General features: G+C 34.7%; 1 protein-coding gene across 1 annotated transcript; it reads right to left on the bottom strand.

The window, feature by feature from the left end:
- Positions 1 to 11410: 11410 nt before the first annotated feature.
- On the bottom strand, positions 11411 to 14495 carry LOC148206744 (salicylic acid-binding protein 2-like). Its single transcript, XM_088104662.1, has 3 exons — positions 14020 to 14495; positions 12783 to 12908; positions 11411 to 12686 (listed from the first exon to the last, which is right to left on the bottom strand). The coding sequence occupies exons 1-3, from the start codon at positions 14383 to 14385 to the stop codon at positions 12405 to 12407; spliced, it is 774 nt and encodes a 257-aa protein (XP_087960788.1). The 5' UTR covers positions 14386 to 14495; the 3' UTR covers positions 11411 to 12404.
- Positions 14496 to 20408: the final 5913 nt, after the last annotated feature.

Below are 20408 nucleotides of genomic sequence, written 5' to 3' on the forward strand. Positions count from 1 at the left end.
AAAACCATATTAAATAAATTAAAAAAATAAAGATTAAATTAGTATTTAAAAAAAGGCTTAATACCCTATTTTGTTTCCAGTTTCGTTGGAGAATGTCAAATTAGTCCATCCTTTAAAACGTGCGTCAATTACGTCCTTACTTAATAAAATTTATATCAATGAAATCTCTTCCGTTAAATCCGTACAAACGACGTTAATAATTAACGCGAAACTGGAAACAAAATAGGGTATTAAGCCTTAAAAAAATTATTTTATATATATATATATATATATATATATATATATATATATATATATATAAATTGAAGATCGATTTTTTTTAGTATGGGTTGGACTCTCCATCTTGATCCCTATTCTCAATGCTTCCATCAATCTTGCCGTTCATTTCTTGAGTATATGACATCGTGGCTTTCCATGCAAGGTTGTATTTCATGCGCACTCGCTCCTCACATCATATTACTTCCTAAAACTAATGAAATTTTTATATTGTAATCTTAATCTTTTAAGTATTTATACTTAATATTATTTTTATTTTATTATTTAAAGATATTTTTCACCTCAATTCATTAAGTATTACTGTGGAAAAAATATTTCTACCATTTTCATAAACAATGCAATATTACAAACAACTTTACCTGAAGAGATAAATCTAATAACAAATAGTAATTATATTTAAAATTGTGTCTAAGAATTAAAAAAAAAACATTGTTTGAAAATAAAACATTAACTCAAATTTGAAACTAAAGAGTATAGAAATGGATATTTTAAATGAAACAATCGAAACATAAAATTATAGAACTTTTTTTTTCATTGTATAAAACTGAATATAATTAAAAAAATATTGGTAACAATACGTTTTGAATGATATTTCAGTTTATTATTATATTTTAGCTAAAAATTGGACTGAAAAATATAACGAAAATAAAATCTAAGATTTACTTTGAATAGTTAAAGTGAAATAAAATAGTTATATGCATCTCTCTTTTATTCTTACTGTAGGAATTTATCTTTGTTCTTATCTTTATATTTAATTGATATTAATGTCACATCTTCATCGTACACTCGTATTAGTGCACACACATTCTCGTATTGTTTTAAATATTAATTTAATTATACTTTTATAAAAAAAATAACATAAAAAATATAATATTATTAAGTATTTAATGATAAAAGATACGCATCTCATTCTATCCAATATCAAATATGAATAAAAAAATATTTATATAAATGTGAAATAATAATATCAAATAACAATTTAATAAAAGTCAAGTAATGATATAAAGAAGTAAAGCTAGTTTATATACTATAAAAATAAATTTTAAAATTAAGAATCAAAGAAAAATAATATAAAATTTTTAGGTTTATTCATAAATTATACAGCTTATATTAACAAGCGTTACGTATTTTGTCACAATAAATAGTATTTTTTTTTTTAAAACACTATCTATTAATTTATTTCAAATTATAAATTAAAAAATAATATTAAATATTTATGGATAACAGTTTTTAAAAGAAACACTGTATTATTATAGTTATATAGATAACATTTATTTAAAAAAGTGTTATTTATTTGTACATTTGTAGATAGCGTTTTTCAAATAGACCTTGAAAGTGTTTTAGTTATTTAAAATAAAAATAAATATAAAAACATAAAAAAATATGAAACAAAGACAACAAATATGTGTATAGTGATATCTATCCCATATCTAATTTTAAAGCTCAAATATTATTTCCATATCCAACTAACGAAATAAAATCATCAAAATTGAGATACGTTTAAGTAATATTTACATAGACAAATTAATTTGTTGGCCCTAATAAGAAGAATGGTAGCTTTCTTTATCGTTTTCTAGATAACAAATTATTGATATTCTTACATAACCCAGCTTATAGCACTTTAGTATTTTATTTGCTAGTGATATCGAGAAAAGTTGTGGGCAATACTTTCCATTTTTAATTACAATTATAGCAACTAATAAAAACACTAATGCAAGACGACAAAGAGGCTCCACTATTTAACTATATACACGTTGAAATATTGTGCTTTGATTTGTTTAAGAAATTACTGTTGCTTTAATATTTTTTTACTAAGATACAAATAATTGGAGAATCAACATAATCTTATCTTTTACTTTTTCAAATAATATTTTATCAATTCTTAATCATGAAGTATATCTTTCATACGCTATTAGATCCATAACCATCTAGTGCGGTTGAGTAGGTAAACCATACACCATATTTATATTTATATTATATAGTAAACACGGATGCATTACTAATATTTGTATATATATTAATTCATCATAAATATATAACTGTTTCGGTTGAATTGGTCTGAGGGTCGGTCATCATTTCTTGTTTGCTCTCTTTTGATCTTTCATCCTCCTTGAGAACGTGATCCATTTCAATGAGTTGTGTGATCATTGTTAGTGACATCAGTTGTATTATTTATAATCGATATATTTCATATAGTACAATAACAAAAATAAGTTATTACGTAAACCCATAAGTGATAACTATATATATATACATCATTATATCTAATTTGAATGATGGCAATTTAATAAAAGAACGTGACTACTAAGTAAATTCTAATATTAATAATGTAGTTAAACGACTCAAATTTCACAATTATATATATATATATATATATATATATATATATATATATATATATATATATATATATATATATATATATATATATATATATGGGGTTTGCTAACGCGCGTACGTCTGTTTTTCAGTTGGTACATTTTAGTAATGTGTATCGGGTTTTAGTAGACAAAAATACCCTTATATATCATGGATTCTAAGTTTTAAGGTTAAGGGTATTTAATAATTTTCATTCTCAAAACTAAAAAAAGAAAGAAACCCCCAAACCTTTTCTCTTTCATTCCCCTCAACCCTTTCTCTTTCATCTCTCTCACTCCAACCTTTTCTCTGTCATCCCTACTATAGCCCCAATTCAAAAAATCAGAAACACTTGCCGTTAAACAATCTTACAAAAAAATGATTTTATAATGAGTTTTCATTTTATAATTTTTGTCTTATCTAATTTTATCCAATTTTCACAAGTATAAAGGAATTGGTAATTGACTTGGAAAAAATCAGAAATACTTGCTGTTAAACAATTTCTTACAAAAAATGATTTTATAATGAGTTTTTATTTTATAATTTTTGTCTTACCTAATTTTATCTAATTTTCACAAGCATAATAATGACATCAAAGGAATTGGTAATTGGCGGAAAAAATCAGAAATCATTTTATAATTTTTGTCGTATATAATTTTATCTAATTTTCACAAGCATAATGACATCCGAAGGAATTGGTAATTGGCCTGGAGGGTTTTTTAGAGATGATGATTCAACATATGTGGATGATGAAATTAGAGAGGTTAGTGAAGATGGTGAAATTGAAGAGATCTTGAATGAACCTTTGCCTGAAGGTGAATATGTCAATGACTCAACTCTTTACAAAGGCAAATTGTTTAACGGCAAGTGTTTCTGATTTTTTCAATTGGGGCTACAGTAAGGATGATAGAGAAAAGGTTGGAGTGAGAGAGATGAAAGAGAAAGGGTTGAGAGGAATGAGAGAGGTGACTAAGGGTTTAGGGGTTTCTTTTTTTTTTAGTTTTGAGAATGAAAATTATTAAAATACCCTTAACCTTAAAAGTTATAATCCATGATATATAAGGGTATTTTTGTCTACTAAAACCCGATACACATTACTAAAATGTACCAATTGAAAAACAAGCGTACGTGCGTTAGCAAACCCATATATATATATATATATATATATATATATATATATATATATATATATATAAATAAACACGATTGAAAAATTTAGATTTTCTATGTTTTAAAATCATAATTTTTATTACTTGATAGATTCTATAGTGTATAAGTGTACAATTCTAAGATTTATTAAGATTTTACATTCAGCCTCTTTTTGTTATGAAGAATAGCTTATATTATATCAAAATGAATGTGTTTAACAATACGTTAAGATATTAAACATTGAAATGGTGGACTAGCATATTAATTAGTGACCCTAATTAATGTATGTGTGACAAAATTTATGTTTCGTAGCCAAACAAACAAATTTGTTAACTCTTAAGGAAGTGGTTTGCATTTTGAAATAATATAACGAAATTATGTGCAACAACTTTTCTTTTTTGTCTTGAACACTTGCAATCAGTCTCCACAACATCTTAGAAATCTTTACTTTTGTGAAAAACTTCAACAGAGAGAGCCATGGATGATCAATCCTACATTTCAAGTTGGTGGTGGGACATCTATTTATAAGGTAGATAGGACTAATGTTATCATCAATCTTAAAGATTTAGATGATTTGTTTAACTGTTTTGAAGCTCCTTCACGTACTATTTCATTTCTTTTGTATAAAAAAAAGCCACATTATCATTGTCACATCAGCGATAATATGCGGAGAAACATTATATATAATAGTGAAAAATAGTTGTCTATAATACTCTTGCAATTGTTCTGGAAAATAAAAGTCATGTTGGGAATTTTTCCTTATTTTTCAGTTGGATTTCAATTTTGTGAGGAGCACTATCTGATCCTCAATTTTTATTTAAAGCAATTGGGAATCTTCGTTATCCAGGTACAAACATGATCTTGCATTAAGAGTAAGAATTAACGGCAATGGTGGGACGTTAATTCTTTTCTTTTATTTTTGTATATGAGCAAAAGATATTTTATAATTAGGGTTAAATATATTTTTAGTCCCTTAACTATGAAGTGAATTTGTTTTTAGTCCCTCTTTCAAACTAAGCTACATTTTCATCATTGTCTTTAAGAAAATCATAATTTTTTGTCTTTCAAAACTAACGGCATTAAAAATAAGCTGAGGTGGCTAACAGTAGTGTGCTGTATCGTTAAGAGTAAGAATTAACGGTAATGGTGGGAGGTCTTTCATTTCATTATTTTTTGTATATGAGCAAAAGATATTATAATTATGATAGAGTATTTGGGGTACTATAATCTATTTATAAGATATATATAATAATATATATACAATATTAGTTAAAAAAAAAATCTTTAGTGATTTCATCTTTATAAGAGATATTTTTCTGAGTAGATTGAGATTCAATTATATAGACTAAATCCTCTCTTCATTATAATTTTCATTTGAATTATTTAATTTGATTATTTTTGCTAGTTTGATGTTAACATAGTCTTTCTATATGTTTGTGATATTTTTACTTTTCAAACTTTTATTTATTTATTTTAATCGTTTTTTAAGTGTGTTTTTTGTCACATGTAAGATCCTTATCATGTCATATGAGAGTGTCAGTATCACGTAACAATGTTAACATTATCAGTAATATGTGTCTGTGTCAATATGTGTCAGTATTAGTGTGTATTTAATTCAGTCTTTAAATTTGAAATTTTGATTCAATTGAATCCCAATTTTTTTAAAATAGACGAATGTATATATAAGTTGTATATGGAGACTAAAATTGGGACTCAATTGAATAAATATTTCAAATATAAAGACTAAATTAAATTCAAGACACTGTCAAGTGACACTGACTGACACCTCACAATGTCATATGACGCTAATACTCTCACGTAACACAACAAGAACCTCACACATGACCAAAAATCTTTTTTAAATGAAACTGAAATACCAAAAAATGACACGTGACATGTGTAAAAACGACGTTAACATCAATCTAATACAAATAACCTAATTGAATTGTTTTAGAAAAGAAATTGGAAGAAGAAAAATAAAGGACCAAATTGAATAATTTCAACCAAAGTTAGGATAAAAAGAGGATTTTTGCCTATTATATATTAGTTCTCCACATGTTTACCTAATGTATAATGTATTAAAGCATAGATTGAAGTACTTACTCTTCTAAATATCATTATATGTTTCTTTGAAACGGTTGCTACAAGAATGATGCAGATTTACAGAGAATTTCCAAAATCGGGTAAACTTTTAAAAAATTACTAATCTAGGTGTGAGAAGTACTACTTTAAAATGAAAAAGTTCCGTTTGAAAGTACGACTTTGATTTCAAAATTTTTGTCTAATATCAAATTGTGCTATGAAACAAAACTCTAATACGAGTCATAAAACAAAAATTTAATATTAAATTGTCACCAACTTTGATATAGTTTGCCCCAAACTTTAAAAGCTAAAAAAAATACGAATAAAACTTGATTTTTAGAGCATGTAAATTTATTGTTTTTAAGAACTTGTGTTACACAAATTTCTTAAGAACTTCCCAAATTTTTCGAGGATCTAAAAGTTAATAAAAAACTCTTTAAGAACTAAACCTTAGATAATAAAAGAAAGAGAGAAGAAAAAGAAAATGAGAGAGATTGAAAGGCAATGTTGTATTTTCAGAGGAAGTAAAGCGTATGTATTTATAGATGGAGGAGGGAGGTTAAGATGGGCCAAAAACCCATGGCTTGTGGAGGATATTTTGTAACAGTCCAAAGTCCACCGTTGTGCCTTGCGGAAAAGATATGCAATGTTCACATCACAGCAACAATGGTTCAGGATCAACGGCTCCATTGTCGACTGGAGGGTGGCCGAATTATTTTTCTCGGCCAAAAGTTCAGCACGAACGTCCTCCACCCTCGGACGGTTGGCGAACTCCTTCAAATACCACGCAAGGGAGGCTGCCCGAGTCGACATCTCCAGCATGGCGTTGGTTAACTCCGTCTCAGAAAGCGGCTCAATAAGGGCCCGCTAGGAGGAGCTCATGTGAAATTTCGTCCGGTCACTCATGCTGAATATCAGACTAAAAATCCCGCCCGATAATGGCGCCGACGAGACCTTTTCCTTACCCTTGCGGGCTTTCTTCGACGCCAACCGAGACGACGAAGCTTCTTTGTCCTTGCGACCCTCGCCTACAGGGTCCTTCCTCTAGCGCACTAAAGGAGCAACGGAGGCGGTGGCCACCTCAGAAGATGGATCCACAAGCACGGCCGCGAGACCCGAGAGGGGATCCGGACCAGGCCCCCGGTTCACGGGAACAGAACCCCCGACCACTTCGACTTGGGGGATTTGTTGCGGCTGCACCAAGAGTACCGGGGGCAGACGACCGGACTAGGAGGATCGCCTCATGGGAGGGGGATGAGGAGCGTTCTGCACAACCCTTGCTCGGGCCGATGACGAATTGGCCCCAGCTCACTTCCTGGAGGCCATAAAGTTGGATTGGCGGGGAGCAAGAGTCGTCATGAGATCTGGAAGAAAAAAATCAACTCAGAAACGTTAAGATCAGCATACTAAATACAAATAAATCCAACATAATAATACCATACTTAACGCCTTTTGTTCACAATCCTCAAGACAAAGGCATTCGACCAAGTGACGGGCGGATATCCAGCGGGGGAGGGCGTTAATGGTACGCACGACCTCTAAATCGGAAGGAGCCAACACTCTCACAGGGAATGCTCTTATTTTTCGGGGCTACCTCGTCCAGTAAAAAGGGAACAAGGGGTTCCCCTCGGCAGCGTGGAATTTGTGGCGGCCGGCAGCATCGATGATAACTTTGAAATAATGATGCTTGAAGTTTTTGAACGAGTCCGAGAAGGGACGGAAGAGTGTCCTATCCGGAACAGAAGTTAAGGACACCCAACCACCGTGGGGAGGCGGACGGACTTCGAAGTAGTGAAAGAAGACCGGGACCGTCGGAGTAACGCCCACGGCCAAGCACATAGCTAGGAACGCTTGCACGGCCGCCCAGGAGTTAGGATGCAGCCGTGCCGGGGCCACGTTAGCCTCCCGAAGGACGGCCATTTGAAATTCTGTAAAAGGCACCCGGACAAAGAGCTGAGCAAAGACGTTGGCGTACATGTAGAAGAAGTCGTCCGGGTTCGACCTCTTCCCATAATAGACCCTTTCATTTCTCAGACTAACTCCTGCCCGGATCAGTCTTGAGTCCTCCACGTCCCGGATGATATGAGTGCGGTTGACCCTCCACTCCAGGAGGTCGCGGGTAGCATATGCTGAAGCGTACAAGCTAGCGCCGTAAGGAGCCCAGTCATATTCGGTCACCACGGTTCCATCACCATCCGGCTCGTATGGGGAACCATCTACACGAACACCACCCCTAAGCAAGATGAGGATGTCATGGATTATCCGGTCGCCCGTCGCGTCCGGAGCTGCTAGATCCGGCCCCGAAGACCCGACGACCTCCTCCAGAAATCGTGAGGAGACCGAACTTGGAGAAGCGCTGTGCTCGCCATCACCCCTCGCCGAACCCCCCCGGATTCCGCCCGACGACTCACAAGAAGATTCAATATGGACTGCAGCCATTTATTACCTGGGGGAAAAAGAATATCAAGCTTGAATGAAGCGGAGAAAGTGAGAGTGACAGCACCTACATCCCCTATTTATAGAGAAATTTTTGTAACTGTCGAGCGCATCCGCATTGTCGAAAGCCAGCACGATCAACACTCCAGATTCGAATCCACTTCAACTTCCGTCACTGCAGACATGACACGTGTTTCCCGCCAGAAATCCAAATCCAAAAGCCCATGAAATCCGGCCCAATACCAGTCCGCTGACCCTCAAAACGCCACGCTTAAAGTCCTACGTACACTGCGTATACTAGGGCTTGGGGGGCTTGTGTACCAGTAGGGACCGGACGCCAAATAGGCCGGACGTCCGAGTAAACACAATGGACCAAACACGCTACCCTTCTGCTACCATCACGAAGGGTCGGGCGTGGTAAGCTGGACGCCCGTACGTCCGCAATCACGCCCGTGCATCCACGATCACGCAACCTTGCCGCTCGTCATCCGGATAAACAACAATGGGGCTGGCCGGTCATACCGCCTGAGAGGCCAAACTTTGGGAGACCGGCCGGCCATGTCGCTAATTAACCAGGTTTAAGGTAAGTTGAGGTTAAAAGCTATTGGGCTGAATTTGGGTGAGTGGTAGATAGGTTGCATTTACTGCGCATTTATTACTGTTTGATAGAGAAAGTCATTGCTCTCAAACTGACTTTGGCATCGGAGAATCTTTCGCAGGTCTCCCACCCGCGCACTGAGAAGAAAATTGAGGAGCGAGGACGGAGGGCCAGACATACGAAGTACGAGCAGAGAAGGAAGTGGAGACATTGGACGGCACATCCCTTCACATTCGAAACAAGTTGTTTCACTCGACACCACTTGTAAAGAATATGAAAATTATTAAAAACTTTGCTTAAACTAAAATTCTTACACTACATAGAATTTTAATTACAAAATTTAACCTCTTAATAATATAGTCTCTAACAATTTCACACACATAATGGGAATGAACTTAATTGATTTAAAATCAATTTAGTGCTATCAGAACTAAAAAATAATTTGCTTTTATTCATATGAGCCTTATTCATAGTATCTTCAATAACATGTTGAGTTATCATCATTGTTTTAAGTTTTTTTCTATCAAACGAGCAACAATTGTTAGCAACCATGAACGACAAATGGCAATGACTAGCAGCAGAGACCTTTGGGAAGACGAACACCTTCTATCTGACAAAGGTGGGATGATGAGGATGGTGGCTGATTAAAAACGTGGGTGTTTAACCTTATGAAAACGAAGAACAACAATGTTAGTGGTCCGGACAAAGAACAACGACTAAGTGTGTCTCAAAAATAGCTTTAAACGTGAGGAATTGTTCGTCGAAGAAGAAGACCATCAACTATGAAAAGTGAAGAAAAAGAATTTTTCATGCGCGACACAAGGAAGTGAAAAGGTTATGTTTTTTAACCTTGAGGAAGGGTTTAATGACGGTTATATGCAATATCATCGTCATTTTTTAATGTTCTGTAACAGTTAAAATGAGAACCATCGTTAGATAATTCACTTTAATTATAGTACTGTATTAACTATTTCACTAGTGACACTACGAATCTAAGACCTAGCAAAAATTAACAGATAAATTTAAGTTTCTTGGATAATTAGTACGATTAAAGACATCAATTTAAATACGTTGAAAAACTAAAGAGATTGTCATGGTGAGGATCAATAATCGCATCTAAGCTATTCTTTGTTTTTGAGTCTGAAGTCCAATCATAGTTTTGCCCTTAAATATTAACATTTAACAAAGTGTGGTACTCGTGAGAAAAAGCATGAAAATAAAGAACTGGAAAAATCAAAATTACCATCTTTACATAATCATGCTCAAAAGCGTTTCATAAAAAAATCCAAAAAAGTGGTAAAAAACGACAACAAAACCTGAAAAGTTTGGGAAACAAAAAACTTCTCGTCAAAAGAATGAAACAATACAAAGGAAAGCTACTAACAATACAATATCATGAACTATGAAAGGAAACGAAAATTATAAAAAGAGATAAAATGAAGGTTTAAACTCTCGGATGTTTGGAGAATCTCAAGTGAATCATCATTTTTTTAAACGGTCAAAAATTTGGTCTATATATTTGTAAAATTGAGTGAATTTGGTTTACAGATAATATTATATAATATTATATTTTGATGTGTATGTTTGAATACGTGGAATTGATTTATGTTAAAATTTAGGGATTTTGTTTTCTTGAAAGGCTTTGATTTAGGAGAGTGGTGTCGAGGAAGTGACGAACAAGCGGCGGTATGATGTGGCGGAAGAGGGAAAGGTTCCGCTGGAGCAGATTGAGGCGGGACTCACCGGCGACTTGGCGGGCACCGACAATAACAATGCAGAGATCGTAGCCGACAGTGACGGAAGAGTTAGTGGAGGCGTGGATCTTGGTGCGGTAGAGGAAGGCGGCGACGTGCTGGAGGTCGAGCATCTCGCCACAGAGCTTGTCGGTGTTGAGAGAAGGAAGGGTGGTGGAGCTTCAATTTTAGGAAGTAGAGGAGGATGTCGGGGGTGAACGGCGGGGCCCAATGGGCCTTCAAGAAGTCCAGGAAGCGGACATAGTGAACTTGGGACACAGGTGTGTCTGAGGGTGGAGAGGGAAGAGGGAGTATTTGTTCGGACCATTTCAGGGTATGTTCCAAGTGGAAAGATATTCAAACTTGCAGCTAATTTCTTCCCATAACCAATGCATCTCTGGGGTTGTTGTATTTGGGTTTTAGAGGAAAACTTACGGAAGAGTTACACTCTTCATCCACTTAATGGGTGGTTGCTAGAACTCTTTGAAGGATTCAGATGGTTGTTAATAGGATTAAGTGTAAGTCTTGAGCTGAAACAACTTCCAAGGTCATGGTTGTGGTTGTTTTCACTTATGCAATTTATAGAAGAGAACTGACCTTCAAGGAAGCTTTAGATGTTCTATCTTTTCCAGGAGCAATTTTACTACTCTTGTGAACTTACAAAACATCAAAATATGAAGACATTGCTACAAGTATTGATGAAGACTTTAAACAACCACTTTGATGAAATTGATCCTTATAACTACGTAACCCCATATGCTAAAGTTGGATTCCTTAGTAGAATGTCGTTTTGGTGGTTGAATCCATTGATGAAAATTGGTCAAGAGAAAACACTTCAGGATGATATCCCAAAGTTGCTAGAATTGGATCAAGCAGAAGTTTGTTATTTATCCCAAAGTTCCCTGTTTGGAAACTTTCTCCTCTTTCTCTACAACCCGGCTTGGTGATTCCGGTTCCTGGAAAACCTACCGGGGAGTCTTCGTTTCTCTCTGTCACCAACTCCTCGTCTTCGGGCGAGAGACTCAGCACGCGCCCAAGTACCATTTCGCCATTCAAATCCCGAATCTCACTCATTTTGCCTATGTTCGATTAGGAACAAATTTATGGGTTTGGAATAAGTTTTGCAGCATAAAATCTCTTAATTTTAAAAGAAATTCCCCGTAATAAAACACTTTACAATAACGTGGACTACGTGATCACAGTTTAACACTTTACACTAGCGTAGACTGCGTCATTACAGTTTAACGCCGTTTGTTAAAACTTAACGGAAAGGATAAAATTGACTCAATTTTATAAGTATATGGACCCAATTTTGACAGTTTAAAAAACGAGGATCCACTTGAAATTTTACAAGAAATACGAGGATGATCCAAGCGTTTAAACCTAAAATGAAACACCCAGACTAGGGTTTGTATGGTGCAACAGGAAGAATGGTATGAGGAGAAGAGGTAGGGAGAAAACAAGAGCCAAGGAGTTTCTTGGTTTGTCCAATATGATAGATCCACTTCATTTACCACCACAGCACACCTGTGAAACATGAAAAAAAAACGAAGAGCATAGAGGCGGAATAGGAGAAAGCCGAAGCAGTTTCTTTTATTCATTTTTTCTTTATAAATTAACATAAAGAAATTCAAGAAATGAAAAACTCAGAATGAATTTGTCTTTAGGATATAACTTCGTACTTGTATTGATATTACTCATGGGATATATGAACTTATAATTAGAAGACATGTTAGTTTCAAAACGCAACAAATGAAGGCTGCTTCGTGAATTCATGCATATTTAGCAGCTATTTGCTGCAGAGAATCGCATAGTTCTTGTGGCTTGCTAAGCATAGCCATATGATCAGCACCTTTAATCTCTACAACGTTATCGACACCAGCATTCTTAATCATCCAGAGCTGAAAATTCAATGGAATTCCAAGGTCCTCCGTGCAAACAATAAAAGCAAGAGTAACTGACCCATATCTCTCTTTAGAAAAATTTGTCTGCTGAGACAAGTCTTCGATGAAGAGGGAACTAGGTCTTAACAGAGTTTTGGCCAATTCTATATCCTGCAAAATCGAATCCTTATTTTTATTTTCATAAAAAAAAAACATAGTACTTTTTTCCATTGTGGAATAGAATGTTGCAACATGTAATAATTATACCTCAACGGAGGAGCCTTGGTAGAGTTTGGTGGACGAGAATTTGGGACCAAAAAGAACTACTGTTTTCTTTCCACTCTGCAAGAATTCACAGTCCAACCAATTCGGAGCTGGAACACTCTCAATGTACTGTTTAAGTCAAGAAAATGGCCATGGTAAGCTTATTTTTCCTATTTTCTTTGATTTCTTAGAAAACAAGATGCAAATGTGTATGTAACTATTCAGAGGAGAAGATAATATTTTTTATATACTTTTTGCATTTGAGTTATCCTTGCAACAGATGTTATCTTATCTGATGAAAACTCTATTATTATTATATTCATCTTTATGTTAAAATTTACAGAATGGTTAACTATTTAATAAATAATCTTGATATTGTAGACTTGATATTAGTATATAATACAGTTAATATGAATATATATGTATGTCTATTTTTTAAAACAAAAGGTTAACCTTTATGCATGTATTATTAATTAAAATAAAAAGATGTTGCATCGTCAGTTTACAATTAATAAACTTACCTAAATGTATTTCTTATTTATGAAACTACATATTTCTAAAAGGAATATGGTTGCATATTTGGGAAAGTTGGATACCGACACGTTGTTAAGATATTTCTACGAAGAATAATATATGGGCCATGTTACATCTTTAATCCCCGGTTTGTGTCGTGGAGCACTATCAACATTATCGATAGTCATCAAAGACGGAAATTTGGGACCTATAAAATATTATTTTTAATTATATCTAATTATTAAATTAAAGGACATTGATACATTAACAAATTCATTTAAATATGTAATCACACGATAATCCAATTTAATTCACCAATTATTTATCTATATTACTATAATGTACTAACAACGTTATTCACCAATTCATTTAATTCACTAATTATTGATTTATATTGATATAATTAGCTATTAAATGATTGTGTTGATTGTCAAAATATCATTTGTATATATTTTTCATGAAAAAAGGAAAGTTAAAACTTAATAGTAATCCTAATATAATTAACTTAATTTTACTTTTATACGTTTTAAATGTGTGTATATATATATAACATTGGTTTTAATATATTTTAATAAAGTACTAAAAATGTTTTAAATTCTGGGAAATTTTTTTAACACAATTTATTACAAAATATTATGAAACTCCAAAAAATAGTCCTGTGTATATTTTGCTAGGGGTGAAAACATGGTGGAAATCTGTAGGAAGTAGTGTATGGTGAGAAAGAAACCTTTTGTAAAACATAGGATGGCTTGTGCTGAATATCTGGAACAACAGCTGTTAAGAAAACAGCAACAGCAACTTTTTCTGGGAATTTCTCCATGGCAAGTGCTATGTTGAGTCCCCCAAGACTATGACCGACCAGAATAACCTTTTCATCTGAGGGAATTGTTGCCAATAGCTGCAGCAAAGGTTCAGAGTACTGTGAGAAACTATGAACATCTTCAATCTTCTGCAGATTGGTGCCAGAAGCTGCAAGGTCCAACACCGAGACCTTGTGGCCAGAAGATTCCAAGAGTGGCTTCAGCTTGTACCAACTCCAAGCTCCATGGCAAGCTCCATGCACCAGAACAAAATGCTTTTTTTCTGAACCCATCACCTTTTCTTTTGATTTTTCAGTTCTCTTTTCTCATATGGCCTAATAACAATAATATATATACACACTGAAATCGGTCCGATTTGTACACATAAGTTGAAATTATTGGCAATAAATGTTGATTATTTTGTTCACGTGAGAAGAAAAACATTCACACAATGGAGAAAGACTATTTCTTATTACTTTGCAAAACGAATGAATGAATTGGAGACTTTAATTAAACTTTTAGCCGAATTCATACCGATGACTATTTCATAACAGTTTATAAAAAAATAAATAAACAACTAATTTTTAGCCTTTAAATAAAATAATTCAAAAACACATAAATATTTAAGAAATTACATATTTTAAATTTTGATAGAACAAATTTAATAAATGAAATGAAAATTTATTTATAGTGACTGGTTTATATGTGGAAATTTAAAATACCAAAATTTTTTTCATTCATTACACTGTTGAAATATAAACTTAAATATTTATTTCATTTATTTAAATTTGAATATTTTTATTAATTCTTCCAATTGACTTTTATTTTATTTTATAAATTTTAGATTTTAATATTTTTAAGCACTGAACATTAATGGTGTTACAATAAGCATTGCAAAGAAATGTGTCGTGCAAGCAAATAGTGCAGAACACTTAATGGGAGAAAAAGACAGATCAGAGAATTAGAAGACTACTCTTTTTTTTTTTCTTTCAGTTTTTAAATGCATATATTAAAGTGATAACATTTAACAATGGAGGGACCAAATTCATGATTAATACGATTTGCTGGGTCACCAGTAATCAGTTCGAAGACTGTTGTTAACATCTTCCGTAATTTATGACTCAATCATCACGATCAGAAAAGAAAAGAAAAAGCTATTTTTCATGAGATTGATGGAGATTCCTAATGTTTTGGTTGAATTGGAATAAGGATATTCTCTGAGTGATGTTTCGATGTGTTGAACGTTTCTTTTCTTGCTCTACACAATCGACGGCGTGTGAGATGACGTGCAAAATACACTTGGTACTCAAGTCAGAATTTTTTTCTAGATATTTAATAATTCAATAATGATTCAGAAAATAAAGTTTACCTTGAAATTCAATCCCTATTTTAATAATCATTAATACAAACTTTAACCGCTTCATAATAATAATCGTTATAACATTAATTATCTCTTAACTTCATTTAACTCTTATTGGAACTATAGTCAAGAGATACTTTCGTGGCATGTCAATCCCACTATAAACCTATGGTAACACGTGTATTAAAGTGATAACATTTAACAATGGAGGGACCAAATTCATGATCAGTGCGATTTGCTGGGTCACCAGTAATCAGTTCGAAGACTGCTGTTAACATATCTTCCGTAATTTATTTATAACTCAATCATCACGATCAGAAAAGAAAAGAGCTATTTTCATGAAATTGCCGGGAGATTCCTACAATTAGAGAAGAATAAGTTACATCAATCTTTCCTGTCAAAAATATAATAATGATGTTATAACAACTATTTTTTGAAATATGAATATTTCATAAAATATCTAATTGATAATAGATATTATAACAACTATTTTTATGTTAAATATATAGTATAATCCATAATATATTATATGATATATTATATATAATATAGCATATAACTATAAATATAGTTATCTAATTATTATAACCGAAATATTTTCTAGCATGATTAAAATAGTCAAAGAAATTGTTGTGTGAGAGATAAGTATCAATAGCAATATTATAAAATCTCAAGACGGTTTTGATACCTTGTTTATTATCTATGTGATTTATTCGGTGCAATTCATAATATCTGGTAACCGAATCATTTATTATACGGTCATATACCATAATATATATCATCATGAGAATTTCAGCAATGAACATCTTGAAGAAATATATATCAAAATCCACGCCATCAATTATGCAAGTGCATACTAAGATCTAGTCATAAACGGACTTCATGGAATTCAATTAACGAAGGGGAAGTCTCCTATTACAAACACTGATTGTCAATTTCGTCAGCAAAGTTCATAATTAACGATCAAGTCAGGGACCGAGCAGTAAATCCCTCTCGGGAGAGAGGTAAAGCCCTCTCAAAGACGAACGGTAAATCCCGTTCACTAGGAAACACTCCTAGATCAAAGCAGAGGTAAAACCCTCTCAAAGCCGAACGGTAAAGCCCGTTCCCTAGGAAGCACTCCTAGGTCGAAGACCGAGCGGTAAATCCCCCTCGGGAGAGAGGTAAAGCCCTCTCAAAGACGAACGGTAAATCCCGTTCACTAGGAAACAATCCTAGCTCAAAACAGAGGTAAAACCCTCTCAAAGCCGAACGGTAAAGCCCGTTCCCTAGGAAGCACTCCTAGGTCGAAGACCGAGCGGTAAATCCCCCTCGGGAGAGAGGTAAAGCCCTCTCAAAGACGAACGGTAAATCCCGTTCACTAGGAAACAATCCTAGCTCAAAACAGAGGTAAAACCCTCTCAAAGCCGAACGGTAAAGCCCGTTCCCTAGGAAGCACTCCTAGGTCGAAGACCGAGCGAACGGTAAAGCCCGTTCCCTAGGAAGCACTCCTAGGTCGAAGACCGAGCGATAAATCCCCCTCGGGAGAGAGGTAAAGCCCTCTCGGTTCATGTTGAAGAACGAGCGGTAAATTCCTCTCGCTTAATGTCTAAGGACGAGCGGTAAAGCCCGCTCGGTTAAAGTCGAAGGCCGAGAGGTAAATCCCTCTCGGTTCATGTTGAAGGACGAGCGGTAAATCCCGCTCGGTTAAAGTCGAAGGCCGAGAGGTAAATCCCTCTCGGTTCATGTTGAAGGACGAGCGGTAAATCCCGCTCGGTTAATATCGAAGGCCGAGAGGTAAATCCCTCTCGGTTCATGTTGAAGAACGAGCGGTAAATTCCTCTCGCTTAATGTCTAAGGACGAGCGGTAAATCCCGCTCGGTTAAAGTCGAAGGCCGAGAGGTAAATCCCTCTCGGTTCATGTTGAAGGACGAGCGGTAAATCCCGCTCGGTTAAAGTCGAAGGCCGAGAGGTAAATCCCTCTCGGTTCATGTTGAAGGACGAGCGGTAAATCCCGCTCGGTTAATGTCGAAGGCCGAGAGGTAAATCCCTCTCGGTTCATGTTGAAAGACGAGCGGTAAATTCCGCTCGGTTAATGTTGAAGGTCGAGAGGTAAAACCCTCTCGATTAATGTTGAAGACCGAGAGGTAAATTCCTCTCGGTTCATGTTGAAGGACGAGCGGTAAATCCCGCTCGGTTAATGTCAAAGGCCGAGAGGTAAATCCCTCTCGGTTCATGTTGAAGGACGAGCGGTAAATCCCGCTCGGTTAAAGTCGAAGGCCGAGAGGTAAATCCCTCTCGGTTCATGTTGAAGGACGAGCGGTAAATCCCGCTCGGTTAATGTCGAAGGCCGAGAGGTAAATCCCTCTCGGTTCATGTTGAAAGACGAGCGGTAAATTCCGCTCGGTTAATGTTGAAGGTCGAGAGGTAAAACCCTCTCGATTAATGTTGAAGACCGAGAGGTAAATTCCTCTCGGTTCATGTTGAAGGACGAGCGGTAAATCCCGCTCGGTTAATGTCGAAGGCCGAGAGGTAAATCCCTCTCGGTTCATGTTGAAGGACGAGCGGTAAATCCCGCTCGGTTACTGTTGAAGGTCGAGAGGTAAAACCCTCTCGATTAATGTTGAAGACCGAGAGGTAAATTCCTCTCGGTTCATGTTGAAGGACGAGCGGTAAATCCCGCTCGGTTAAAGTCGAAGGCCGAGAGGTAAATTCCTCTCGGTTCATGTTGAAGGACGAGCGGTAAATCTCGCTCGGTTAAAGTCGAAGGCCGAGAGGTAAATCCCTCTCGGTTCATGTTGAAGGACGAGCGGTAAATCCCGCTCGGTTAATGTCGAGGGTCGAGAGGTAAAGCCCTCTCGGTTAACGTAGAAGACCGAGAGGTAAATTCCTCTCGGTTCCTATTGAAGGACGAGCGGTAAATCCCGCTCGGTTAATGTTGAAAGTCGAGCGGTAAAACGCTTTCAATTCCGCCAACACAGCCTCCCTCAAACTCATCAGTCCTATAGTTGACCACGGCTAAAGCCAACCGCTTAACTCGGACTTGGGGGGCATAATGTATAGTATAAAATATTAACCGAGTGGTTACAAACAACCAACCGGATATTCAGGTAATCTGTTTATATCTTATTCTGTTTATATTTTATTGGGCTTATATCAGCTCAGGATCCATGAGATAAATTATAAATACAAAGCCAGGGCCAAAAGCCAGGTACGTTCCACTTACTCCACATGACTCTCAAATACTCAATAGTGATAATCATTCACTAAATATTCAACCAAGAGCCGAGGCTCTTCAAATCACACGCCTAACTTGGGCGTCGGAGTACCTTTTGCAGGTACATCCCCCTCGTCAAGAAGGAGACCGATCGGTTTGCGCCAACACCGATCGGCCAACAGGAGGAGTTTGGAAACGAGCGAGCGGCCCAGACGCGTCAGCAGGTTAGTCTCTCGGTCCCTAAAAGTATCTACCGAAACAATGTGTTTTTTTATAATTAATTTTTTAATGTTTTTTTTTTCAATAAATAGTCCCTTGAAATTTCATCACACCTTATTATCTCCTTAAACTACAAGAAAATCTGTAATCAACATTAACTCAAAATTAAGAAAAATGATAAATAACTGACACTAACAACGAATCAGAGTCCGTTTTGCATTAGTATAAAAATAAAATATCCAAAACTAAATGTGTTAAAGTAATTATGTTATTAGTTAAATTATTAAAGTGATATAATAAAGATATATCTACGATTAAAAACATAAATATCATGAAAAATTAATGTGTAAAGATTATAAATAATATTTTAATTTGACAAACTCAAATTAGAAATATTAAAATTTAAGAAAGAATAATAGAAAAAATTTCATAGATTATGGTATTCATTTGTAAATGTGTATACATATTTTTTTTTCTTTTTCCTTTATTTCTATCAAAGGAGAAAAATAAAAAAGAACTTAATAAAGTGTTTTATTATTGGAAAGTCAAATACATTTGATTTACATTATTTTCTATGACCAATCCAGATTTAAAATAACTTTAAAAATTACTCAATTATTTAAAGGATTTAATTATTCATTTGTTATTGATTTGTTATGGATGTATAAACTAACACTCCAAACCACAACAATTTGGCCAACCACCATACCAACTAATTCCAAAAACTAAAGTACATAGAAAAAGAATGCAGTACGATGTATTGAATACTTGTTCTAACAAAACAAACAAAACTTACCTTAAATTTAGAGTTTCAGCTCCACACGTGAACCCTTTCTTTGCTCATGACCACGACCTCTATATGCCTCTCCACCTTCAAGATTTTGGCTTCAAATCGTCACCTGATTTCAACCACGTAACCTGCATAATATTAGGGTTTCTCAATTTACCTCAATTGAAATATAAAGGGTAAGGAAAATTACTTACTACGTTAATAGTAAACTAGTTGGGTTTTTAAGCTCACCAATGACGAAAACAATGCTACAATTTGGGTAGCACACGAGACAACTAGGAATTGGAGAATATTGGAGGGGAGAAAAATCAGTTTAACGTAGGATTTTTGGAGAAAAAGAAGGAAAATAAGTTTGGCATTCGACACTATATATATGCAAAAATTATTTCACGTGTGTTCAATTCATTTTAGTCACTTTTTTAAAAATATTCTTAAGTGTTGGTTAGACCGACACTGTATTTTCAATAACAATGTCTTGGCTTGACCGACATTTTTTTAATAAAAAAAATGATTGGTTTACGTTGGCTAAGCGCATGAAAAAATAATTTGTATTTTATTTATATTATAATATTTATAATCAACTTGTCGTTAACTACATTCAATTATTATTATTTAATTCATAGTATTATTTATTCTCTCTATTTGTGTTTTCATGACGCTAATTAATTGGTACTATTTTTTTTTTCAGTTCTTAGCATGAGTTTAATGTCCATTTGACTGATTCTAAACTTTTTATTTTTTATTTTGTTGT

Source organism: Vigna umbellata, chromosome 1 (assembly GCF_029865625.1).
Source record: "Vigna umbellata cultivar VRB3 chromosome 1, Vumbellata_1.0, whole genome shotgun sequence".
Lineage (NCBI taxonomy): Eukaryota > Viridiplantae > Streptophyta > Magnoliopsida > Fabales > Fabaceae > Vigna > Vigna umbellata.